Source organism: Phyllobates terribilis, unplaced genomic scaffold (assembly GCF_046119375.1).
Source record: "Phyllobates terribilis strain yellow unplaced genomic scaffold, ASM4611937v1 Scaffold_7__3_contigs__length_470593459, whole genome shotgun sequence".
Classification (NCBI taxonomy): domain Eukaryota; kingdom Metazoa; phylum Chordata; class Amphibia; order Anura; family Dendrobatidae; genus Phyllobates; species Phyllobates terribilis.
In genome coordinates this window covers 70,387,672-70,401,104 of record NW_027362767.1, presented here as the reverse complement: position 1 = coordinate 70,401,104, position 13,433 = coordinate 70,387,672, and the positions used below count along the sequence as shown (strand labels likewise).

General features: G+C 38.1%; 1 protein-coding gene across 6 annotated transcripts in view; it reads left to right on the top strand.

Moving 5' to 3' along the window:
* Positions 1 to 12,798, top strand: part of LRRC9 (leucine rich repeat containing 9) — a 198,616-nt gene extending 185,818 nt beyond the window's left edge. For 5 of the 6 annotated variants that reach the window (XM_073638737.1, XM_073638738.1, XM_073638736.1 and 2 more), the window contains one exon: positions 12,333 to 12,797. In XM_073638737.1, coding sequence (XP_073494838.1) covers positions 12,333 to 12,372 — 40 coding nt within the window. In that variant the 3' untranslated portion in view covers positions 12,373 to 12,797. Of the gene's footprint in view, positions 1 to 12,332 lie in introns of all 6 variants that reach the window. The other variant, XM_073638739.1, reaches the window with a different exon arrangement.
* The last annotated feature ends 635 nt before the right edge of the window (positions 12,799 to 13,433 follow it).

Sequence of the window (13,433 nt, the reverse complement as noted above, 5' to 3'; positions counted from 1 at the left end):
CTCCTATATACAGATTGAGCCCCCACATAGCCTTCCTACATAGTGAGCCCTCACATTGCCTTTCTATATACAGAATGAACCCCCACATAGCCTCACTATATAGAGTGTGTGCCCCAATTAGCCTCGTAATATACAGCATGTGCCCACATATCCTTATTATATACAGCATGTGCCCCACATAGCCTCATATATACAGCATGTGCCCCACATAGCCTCGTATATACAGCATGTGCCCCACATAGCCTCGTATATACAGCATGTGCCCCACATAGCCTCACTATATACAGTGTGAGCCCCCACATAGTTTCCAATATACAGTATGAGCCCCCCACATAGCCTCACTATACACAGTTTGAGCCTCCCACATTGCTTCCCTATATACAGTGTGAGCCCCACATAGCCTCCTATATATATATATATATATATATATATATATATATATATATATATATATATATATATACACAACTATCCCATACACATGAAAAAAATACACCACATACTCACCTGGCTCCCGTTCCCCCAGCGCTCTGCTCCTGTCTCCTGTGCACTGAGTCTCAGCAGTGCGATGAAATGACGCCATCGTGTCTGCTGTCTCACATGCTGATTGGTGGAAGATGGAGCCGGCGGCCCCCTGCTCCTCCAATGTATTCACCACCTTCCGCATCTTGAGGATGCAGATAGCAGTGACAGTGGGCAGTGGAAGCAAATGGACGGCAGGCGGGATAGGGCATGGTGCGGACTGTAACAGCCAGAGGGCCAGATGTGCCCCGCGGGCCACACTTTGCCCAGGTCTGCCATATGCCATTCACATTAGGTACCATTTACATTAGCCATCTGTGCCCTATGCCCATGCACGCTCAACGTGGCCAAGTGTCCATGTGTTCTCAATGGGGAGTAAGCCGCTGCCAGACACATCGGGGGGTGGTTTACTTCTTTCAGGACTAAAATAAGTTTTCAGGATCAGCCGCTATTAATGTGTATGGCCATTAGGGATTTCATTCTGTACACTTGTCTCATTCAGGCAAGTCGTGTTTATCAGGATATAATATGCAGCTTTACAATATATAGCGCTATTATATACAGCGCTATAATATGCAGCTCTATAGTATGCAGCGCTATAATATACAGTGCTATAATATGCAGCTCTATAGTATGCAGCGCTATTATATACAGCTCTATAGTATGCAGCTCTATAGTATGCAGCGCTATTATATACAGCTCTATAATATGCAGCTCTATAGTATGCAGCTCTATAATATGCAGCTCTATAGTATGCAGCGCTATTATATACAGCTCTATAATATGCAGCTCTATAGTATGCAGCGCTATAATATGCAGCTCTATAGTATGCAGCGCTATTATATACAGCGCTATAATATGCAGCTCTTTAGTATGCAGCGCTATAATATACAGTGCTATAATATGCAGCTCTATAGTATGCAGCGCTATTATATACAGCTCTATAGTATGCAGCTCTATAGTATGCAGCGCTATTATATACAGCTCTATAATATGCAGCTCTATAGTATGCAGCTCTATAATATGCAGCTCTATAGTATGCAGCGCTATTATATACAGCTCTATAATATGCAGCTCTATAATATGCAGCTCTATAGTATGCAGCGCTATAATATGCAGCTCTATAGTATGCAGCGCTATTATATACAGCGCTATAATATGCAGCTCTTTAGTATGCAGCGCTATAATATACAGTGCTATAATATGCAGCTCTATAGTATGCAGCGCTATAATATGCCGCTCTATAGTATGCAGCGCTATAATATACAGTGATATAATATGCAGCTCTGTAGTATGCAGCGCTATAATATGCAGCTCTATAGTATGCAGCGCTATTATATACAGCGCTATAATATGCAGCTCTTTAGTATGCAGCGCTATAATATACAGTGCTATAATATGCAGCTCTATAGTATACAGCGCTATAATATGCCGCTCTATAGTATGCAGCGCTATAATATACAGTGCTATAATATGCAGCTCTATAGTATGCAGCGCTATAATATGCAGCTCTATAGTATACAGCGCTATTATATACAGTGCTATAATATGCCGCTCTATAGTATGCAGCGCTATAATATACAGTGCTATAATATGCCGCTCTATAGTATGCAGCGCTATAATATACAGTGATATAATATGCCGCTCTATAGTATGCAGCGCTATAATATACAGTGCTATAATATGCAGCTCTATAGTATGCAGCGCTATAATATGCAGCTCTATAGTATGCAGCGCTATTATATACAGCGCTATAATATGCAGCTCTATAGTATGCAGCGCTATAATATACAGTGATATAATATGCCGCTCTATAGTATGCAGCGCTATAATATACAGTGATATAATATGCCGCTCTATAGTATGCAGCGCTATAATATACAGCGCTATAATATGCAGCTCTATAGTATGCAGCGCTATTATATACAGCGCTATAATATGCAGCTCTTTAGTATGCAGCGCTATAATATACAGTGCTATAATATGCAGCTCTATAGTATGCAGCGCTATTATATACAGCTCTATAGTATGCAGCTCTATAGTATGCAGCGCTATTATATACAGCTCTATAATATGCAGCTCTATAGTATGCCATATGCCATTCACATTAGGTACCATTTACATTAGCCATCTGTGCCCTATGCCCATGCACGCTCAACGTGGCCAAGTGTCCATGTGTTCTCAATGGGGAGTAAGCCGCTGCCAGACACATCGGGGGGTGGTTTACTTCTTTCAGGACTAAAATAAGTTTTCAGGATCAGCCGCTATTAATGTGTATGGCCATTAGGGATTTCATTCTGTACACTTGTCTCATTCAGGCAAGTCGTGTTTATCAGGATATAATATGCAGCTTTACAATATATAGCGCTATTATATACAGCGCTATAATATGCAGCTCTATAGTATGCAGCGCTATAATATACAGTGCTATAATATGCAGCTCTATAGTATGCAGCGCTATTATATACAGCTCTATAGTATGCAGCTCTATAGTATGCAGCGCTATTATATACAGCTCTATAATATGCAGCTCTATAGTATGCAGCTCTATAATATGCAGCTCTATAGTATGCAGCGCTATTATATACAGCTCTATAATATGCAGCTCTATAATATGCAGCTCTATAGTATGCAGCGCTATAATATGCAGCTCTATAGTATGCAGCGCTATTATATACAGCGCTATAATATGCAGCTCTTTAGTATGCAGCGCTATAATATACAGTGCTATAATATGCAGCTCTATAGTATGCAGCGCTATTATATACAGCTCTATAGTATGCAGCTCTATAGTATGCAGCGCTATTATATACAGCTCTATAATATGCAGCTCTATAGTATGCAGCTCTATAATATGCAGCTCTATAGTATGCAGCGCTATTATATACAGCTCTATAATATGCAGCTCTATAATATGCAGCTCTATAGTATGCAGCGCTATAATATGCAGCTCTATAGTATGCAGCGCTATTATATACAGCGCTATAATATGCAGCTCTTTAGTATGCAGCGCTATAATATACAGTGCTATAATATGCAGCTCTATAGTATGCAGCGCTATAATATGCAGCTCTATAGTATGCAGCGCTATAATATACAGTGCTATAATATGCAGCTCTGTAGTATGCAGCGCTATAATATGCAGCTCTATAGTATGCAGCGCTATTATATACAGCGCTATAATATGCAGCTCTTTAGTATGCAGCGCTATAATATACAGTGCTATAATATGCAGCTCTATAGTATACAGCGCTATAATATGCCGCTCTATAGTATGCAGCGCTATAATATACAGTGATATAATATGCCGCTCTATAGTATGCAGCGCTATAATATACAGCGCTATAATATGCAGCGCTATAATATACAGTGATATAATATGCCGCTCTATAGTATGCAGCGCTATAATATGCCGCTCTATAGTATGCAGCGCTATAATATACAGTGATATAATATGCAGCTCTATAGTATGCAGCGCTATAATATACAGCGCTATAATATGCAGCTCTATAGTATGCAGCGCTATTATATACAGCGCTATAATATGCCGCTCTATAGTATGCAGCGCTATAATATACAGTGATATAATATGCAGCTCTATAGTATGCAGCGCTATAATATACAGTGCTATAATATGCAGCTCTATAGTATGCAGCGCTATTATATACAGCGCTCTAATATGCAGCTCTATAGTATGCAGCGCTATTATATACAGTGATATAATATGCCGCTCTATAGTATGCAGCGCTATAATATACAGTGCTATAATATGCAGCTCTATAGTATGCAGCGCTATAATATGCAGCTCTATAGTATACAGCGCTATTATATACAGTGCTATAATATGCCGCTCTATAGTATGCAGCGCTATAATATACAGTGCTATAATATGCCGCTCTATAGTATGCAGCGCTATAATATACAGTGATATAATATGCCGCTCTATAGTATGCAGCGCTATAATATACAGTGCTATAATATGCAGCTCTATAGTATGCAGCGCTATAATATGCAGCTCTATAGTATGCAGCGCTATTATATACAGCGCTATAATATGCAGCTCTATAGTATGCAGCGCTATAATATACAGTGATATAATATGCCGCTCTATAGTATGCAGCGCTATAATATACAGTGATATAATATGCCGCTCTATAGTATGCAGCGCTATAATATACAGCGCTATAATATGCAGCTCTATAGTATGCAGCGCTATTATATACAGCGCTATAATATGCAGCTCTATAGTATGCAGCGCTATTATATACAGCGCTATAATATGCAGCTCTTTAGTATGCAGCGCTATAATATACAGTGCTATAATATGCAGCTCTGTAGTATGCAGCGCTATAATATGCAGCTCTATAGTATGCAGCGCTATTATATACAGCGCTATAATATGCAGCTCTATAGTATGCAGCGCTATTATATACAGCGCTATAATATGCCGCTCTATAGTATGCAGCGCTATAATATACAGTGATATAATATGCAGCTCTATAGTATGCAGCGCTATAATATACAGCGCTATAATATGCAGCTCTATAGTATGCAGCGCTATTATATACAGTGCTATAATATGCAACTCTATAGTATGCAGCGCTATTATATACAGCGCTATAATATGCAGCTCTATAGTATGCAGCGCTATTATATACAGCGCTATAATATGCAGCTCTATAGTATGCAGCGCTATAATATACAGTGATATAATATGCAGCTCTATAGTATGCAGCGCTATTATATACAGCGCTATTATATACAGCGCTATAATATGCCGCTCTATAGTATGCAGCGCTATAATATACAGTGATATAATATGCAGCTCTATAGTATGCAGCGCTATAATATACAGCGCTATAATATGCAGCTCTATAGTATGCAGCGCTATTATATACAGTGCTATAATATGCAGCTCTATAGTATGCAGCGCTATTATATACAGCGCTATAATATGCCGCTCTATAGTATGCAGCGCTATTATATACAGCGCTATAATATGCAGCTCTATAGTATGCAGCGCTATTATATACAGCGCTATAATATGCAGCTCTATAGTATGCAGCGCTATTATATACAGCGCTATAATATGCCGCTCTATAGTATGCAGCGCTATAATATACAGCGCTATAATTTGCAGCTCTATAGTATGCAGCGCTATAATATACAATGATATAATATGCCGCTCTATAGTATACAGCGCTATATGCAGCTCTATAGTATGCAGCGCTATTATATACAGCGCTATAATATGCAGCTCTATAGTATGCAGCGCTATATTATACAGTGATATAATATGCAGCTCTATAGTATGCAGCGCTATTATATACAGCGCTATAATATGCCGCTCTATAGTATGCAGCGCTATAATATACAGTGATATAATATGCCGCTCTATAGTATGCAGCGCTATTATATACAGCGCTATAATATGCAGCTCTATAGTATGCAGCGCTATAATATACAGTGATATAATATGCAGCTCTATAGTATGCAGCGCTATAATATGCAGCGCTATTATATACAGCGCTATAATATGCCGCTCTATAGTATGCAGCGCTATAATATACAGTGATATAATATGCAGCTCTATAGTATGCAGCGCTATAATATACAGCGCTATAATATGCAGCTCTATAGTATGCAGCGCTATTATATACAGCGCTATAATATGCAGCTCTATAGTATGCAGCGCTATTATATACAGCGCTATAATATGCAGCTCTATAGTATGCAGCGCTATTATATACAGCGCTATAATATGCCGCTCTATAGTATGCAGCGCTATAATATACAGTGATATAATATGCCGCTCTATAGTATGCAGCGCTATAATATACAGCGCTATAATATGCAGCTCTATAGTATGCAGCGCTATAATATGCAGTGATATAATATGCCGCTCTATAGTATGCAGCGCTATTATATACAGCGCTATAATATGCAGCTCTATAGTATGCAGCGCTATAATATACAGCGCTATAATATGCAGCTCTATAGTATGCAGCGCTATTATATACAGCGCTATAATATGCAGCTCTATAGTATGCAGCGCTATTATATACAGCGCTATAATATGCCGCTCTATAGTATGCAGCGCTATAATATACAGTGATATAATATGCCGCTCTATAGTATGCAGCGCTATTATATACAGCGCTATAATATGCAGCTCTATAGTATGCAGCGCTATAATATACAGTGATATAATATGCCGCTCTATAGTATGCAGCGCTATAATATACAGCTCTATAGTATGCAGCTCTATAGTATGCAGCGCTATTATATACAGCGCTATAATATGCAGCTCTATAGTATGCAGCGCTATTATATACAGCGCTATAATATGCCGCTCTATAGTATGCAGCGCTATAATATACAGTGATATAATATGCCGGTCTATAGTATGCAGCGCTATAATATACAGTGATATAATATGCCGCTCTATAGTATGCAGCGCTATTATATACAGCGCTATAATATGCAGCTCTATAGTATGCAGCGCTATAATATACAGTGATATAATATGCCGGTCTATAGTATGCAGCGCTATAATATACAGTGATATAATATGCCGCTCTATAGTATGCAGCGCTATTATATACAGCGCTATAATATGCAGCTCTATAGTATGCAGCGCTATAATATACAGTGATATAATATGCCGCTCTATAGTATGCAGCGCTATAATATACAGCTCTATAGTATGCAGCTCTATAGTATGCAGCGCTATTATATACAGCGCTATAATATGCAGCTCTATAGTATGCAGCGCTATTATATACAGCGCTATAATATGCCGCTCTATAGTATGCAGCGCTATTATATACAGCGCTATAATATGCAGCTCTATAGTATGCAGCGCTATAATATACAGCTCTATAGTATGCAGCTCTATAGTATGCAGCACTATAATATGCAGCTCTATAGTATGCAGCTCTATAGTATGCAGCTCTATAATATACAGTGATATAATATGCAGCTCTATAGTATGCAGCGCTATAATATGCAGCTCTATAGTATGCAGCGCTATTATATACAGTGATATAATATGCAGCTCTATAATATGCAGCTCTATAGTATGCAGCTCTATAATATACAGTGATATAATATGCAGCTCTATAGTATGCAGCGCTATAATATACAGTGATATAATATGCAGCTCTATAGTATGCAGCGCTATAATATACAGTGATATAATATGCCGCTCTATAGTATGCAGCGCTATAATATACAGCTCTATAGTATGCAGCTCTATAGTATGCAGCGCTATTATATACAGCGCTATAATATGCAGCTCTATAGTATGCAGCGCTATTATATACAGCGCTATAATATGCCGCTCTATAGTATGCAGCGCTATAATATACAGTGATATAATATGCCGCTCTATAGTATGCAGCGCTATAATATACAGCTCTATAGTATGCAGCGCTATTATATACAGCGCTATAATATGCAGCTCTATAGTATGCAGCGCTATTATATACAGCGCTATAATATGCAGCTCTATAGTATGCAGCGCTATTATATACAGCGCTATAATATGCCGCTCTATAGTATGCAGCGCTATAATATATAGTGATATAATATGCAGCTCTATAGTATGCAGCGCTATAATATACAGCGCTATAATATGCAGCTCTATAGTATGCAGCGCTATTATATACAGCGCTATAATATGCAGCTCTATAGTATGCAGCGCTATTATATACAGCGCTATAATATGCAGCTCTATAGTATGCAGCTCTATAGTATGCAGCGCTATTATATACAGCGCTATAATATGCCGCTCTATAGTATGCAGCGCTATAATATACAGTGATATAATATGCCGCTCTATAGTATGCAGCGCTATAATATACAGCGCTATAATATGCAGCTCTATAGTATGCAGCGCTATAATATGCAGTGATATAATATGCCGCTCTATAGTATGCAGCGCTATTATATACAGCGCTATAATATGCAGCTCTATAGTATGCAGCGCTATTATATACAGCGCTATAATATGCCGCTCTATAGTATGCAGCGCTATAATATACAGTGATATAATATGCCGCTCTATAGTATGCAGCGCTATAATATACAGCTCTATAGTATGCAGCTCTATAGTATGCAGCGCTATTATATACAGCGCTATAATATGCAGCTCTATAGTATGCAGCGCTATTATATACAGCGCTATAATATGCAGCTCTATAGTATGCAGCGCTATTATATACAGCGCTATAATATGCCGCTCTATAGTATGCAGCGCTATAATATACAGTGATATAATATGCCGCTCTATAGTATGCAGCGCTATAATATACAGTGATATAATATGCCGCTCTATAGTATGCAGCGCTATAATATACAGTGATATAATATGCCGCTCTATAGTATGCAGCGCTATAATATGCAGCTCTATAGTATGCAGCGCTATAATATACAGCGCTATAATATGCCGCTCTATAGTATGCAGCGCTATAATATACAGTGATATAATATGCCGCTCTATAGTATGCAGCGCTATAATATACAGCTCTATAGTATGCAGCTCTATAGTATGCAGCGCTATTATATACAGCGCTATAATATGCAGCTCTATAGTATGCAGCGCTATTATATACAGCGCTATAATATGCAGCTCTATAGTATGCAGCGCTATTATATACAGCGCTATAATATGCCGCTCTATAGTATGCAGCGCTATAATATACAGTGATATAATATGCAGCTCTATAGTATGCAGCGCTATAATATACAGCGCTATAATATGCAGCTCTATAGTATGCAGCGCTATTATATACAGCGCTATAATATGCAGCTCTATAGTATGCAGCGCTATTATATACAGCGCTATAATATGCAGCTCTATAGTATGCAGCGCTATAATATGCAGCTCTATAGTATGCAGCGCTATTATATACAGCGCTATAATATGCCGCTCTATAGTATGCAGCGCTATAATATACAGTGATATAATATGCCGCTCTATAGTATGCAGCGCTATAATATACAGCGCTATAATATGCAGCTCTATAGTATGCAGCGCTATTATATACAGCGCTATAATATGCAGCTCTATAGTATGCAGCGCTATTATATACAGCGCTATAATATGCCGCTCTATAGTATGCAGCGCTATAATATACAGTGATATAATATGCCGCTCTATAGTATGCAGCGCTATAATATACAGCTCTATAGTATGCAGCTCTATAGTATGCAGCGCTATTATATACAGCGCTATAATATGCAGCTCTATAGTATGCAGCGCTATTATATACAGCGCTATAATATGCAGCTCTATAGTATGCAGCGCTATTATATACAGCGCTATAATATGCCGCTCTATAGTATGCAGCGCTATAATATACAGTGATATAATATGCCGCTCTATAGTATGCAGCGCTATAATATACAGTGATATAATATGCCGCTCTATAGTATGCAGCGCTATAATATACAGTGATATAATATGCCGCTCTATAGTATGCAGCGCTATAATATGCAGCTCTATAGTATGCAGCGCTATAATATACAGCGCTATAATATGCAGCTCTATATGCAGCGCTATTATATACAGCGCTATAATATGCAGCTCTATAGTATGCAGCGCTATAATATGCAGCTCTATAGTATGCAGCGCTATTATATACAGCGCTATAATATGCCGCTCTATAGTATGCAGCGCTATAATATACAGTGATATAATATGCCGCTCTATAGTATGCAGCGCTATAATATACAGCGCTATAATATGCAGCTCTATAGTATGCAGCGCTATTATATACAGTGCTATAATATGCAGCTCTATAGTATGCAGCGCTATTATATACAGTGCTATAATATGCAGCTCTATAGTATGCAGCGCTATAATATGCAGCTCTATAGTATGCAGCGCTATAATATACAGTGATATAATATGCAGCTCTATAGTATGCAGCGCTATTATATACAGCGCTATAATATGCAGCTCTATAGTATGCAGCGCTATTATATACAGCGCTATAATATGCAGCTCTATAGTATGCAGCGCTATTATATACAGTGATATAATATGCAGCTCTATAGTATGCAGCGCTATAATATACAGTGCTATAATATGCCGCTCTATAGTATGCAGCGCTATAATATGCAGCTCTATAGTATGCAGCTCTATAGTATGCAGCGCTATAATATGCAGCTATATAGTATGCAGCGCTATTATATACAGTGATATAATATGCAGCTCTATAGTATGCAGCGCTATAATATACAGTTATATAATATGCAGCTCTATAGTATGCAGCGCTATAATATACAGTTATATAATATGCAGCTCTATAGTATGCAGCTCTATTATATACAGTGCTATAATATGCAGCTCTATAGTATGCAGCTCTATAATATGCAGCTCTATAGTATGCAGCTCTATAATATACAGTGATATAATATGCAGCTCTATAGTATGCAGCGCTATAATATACAGTGATATAATATGCAGCTCTATAGTATGCAGCACTATAATATACAGTTATATAATATGCAGCTCTATAGTATGCAGCTCTATTATATACAGTGCTATAATATGCAGCTCTATAGTATGCAGCTCTATAATATGCAGCTCTATAGTATGCAGCTCTATAATATACAGTGATATAATATGCAGCTCTATAGTATGCAGCGCTATAATATACAGTGATATAATATGCAGCTCTATAGTATGCAGCGCTATAATATACAGTGCTATAATATGCAGCTCTATAGTATGCAGCACTATAATATACAGTGATATAATATGCAGCTCTATAGTATGCAGCGCTATTATATACAGCGCTATAATATGCAGCTCTATAGTATGCAGCTCTATAATATACAGTGATATAATATGCAGCTCTATAGTATGCAGCACTATAATATACAGTGATATAATATGCAGCTCTATAGTATGCAGCACTATAATATACAGTGATATAATATGCCGCTCTATAGTATGCAGCGCTATAATATACAGTGATATAATATGCAGCTCTATAGTATGCAGCGCTATTATATACAGCGCTATAATATGCAGCTCTATAGTATGCAGCGCTAATATATACAGTGCTATAATTTGATGATTGCAGTGACAATAGTTAGGAAAAAATGTTTATTTAGTACGGTTCATAGCAAACAGTTTAGATAAGGGGAAAATGTGAATTGCCGGGCCGCCTGATAAGATGAATGTCTCTATAGTCTCACCCATAATTGCATGGTTCCCCAAAAATAATAACAGTGCCTGCTCTTTTGTTACCTTGACACATCTTTACTGCCATTTAGTCATTGACTGCGGGTTATTACAGTGTTTACTGTGTAACGTGGGGGAAATTACTGCCTGCTCCAGTAAAATGAGTTGTAATAAAAGGTTGGAGTAAGTCCACGGACACATTAATGGGTTTAACGTCTGATGTCTACATTAGGTTGGTTTCACAACGTCCGTATTATGGCCGCAACAGCTGGACCCCTGGTTTTTCTATAAGCTTTCTCTCCGCTAGCTGTCAACCACTCATTTGTATGGGCGCGAGCTTGTAGTACCATTCACGGCCACGACATAATGTACGGCGCTCTGCCACATCCCGTGCACCCTTCACAATTTAATCAGTCGGTCATGAGAGTGCCGGATGTCAGAGCCACACCGATCACACCATTATTAAAGTCCTGGGAAACCGCTTTAAGAGAACTACTTTTAGAGACATTTTAAATATAATAGAAAGGGGGAATCTAGACGAAATATAAAAATCAAACATTTCTAATATAGTAAATAGAATTATTTTTATTATCTTGCACATTTTATTTTGCAGATTGCTTGGAAATGGGACAGTTCGTCAACACCGGATGTAAGACCGTGTGCGGTTCCGTCGAGACAATTGCTCCTAACCTTCCTCCGTATAATATTCTACATACCACATGGATATAGCCATTGCTCTATACTATATATTTGTATATATATTCAATCCTATACCAATTTGTGTTATATAATTTATTTATATGTTTTAGTCACATGAAATTAAAGTCATTCATGTCCCTCAAACATAAATATCTAGATTTTTCAGACGGCGTGCGTTCTCCTGATTTTGTATGGAACATGTTCTTCATGTTGTGAATGATAGTAAATGACTGTAATGCTGCAGCACTAATGAGTTATATAACATGTATGATGATCACACATGCCTGATTGTTTTATTTTGCTTTTATATTTATTTCTCATGCAGGTAGGCACTTTTCCACTATAATATATGAAAATACAGGCCATGTTTGTCTCGAGAGTTAAATAAAGCGGCACATTGATGCCACAGTTGGTCTGATTCTTTCTGATATGGGAGTGTACTGCTTATACAAGTGGGCAGATGGCCTGTACTGCCCTTATATCGCTGCTTATTAAGCAAGAATTCAGGGTTTAAAGCTCAGTGACTCTGTGGGATCCATTATGCTTCCTTCCTTGTTTTTTTTTTTGGTGCATGAGCCCAACATCATTCTCAAGTTGTCTCTTGAGCAGCTCGGAGCATTGCAGTCTCCTTACTTCCTGGTTTCTGGCAGGGTGGACGCTCCTCCTTGAGTGACAGTTCTGGTGAGTAGCTGAGTTGAAGTATTAGTAGAGCTATAAAGCCCAGCACAAGTTACGCTGTAACACATTCAGTGGTTTGTTCTGGAGTCTACATTGCTATGTATTTACACATACAAATCACAGGGCACTGAACAAGCGCACTGCTCCATATAGTGAGAGCAGTGATTAGCTTACCTACTCTGAAAGCTGCTGGCTGGTGATTTTGCAAGATTAATAACAGAAGCTTGTTAGTAGCTGAGAGAGAGAGAGGTGAGCAGATAACTGCTGTATAGAAATCAATGGGCTGGAGAGAAGCGACTGGGATATTTGGAGATAAACTCTCTCTTAGAATGTAACT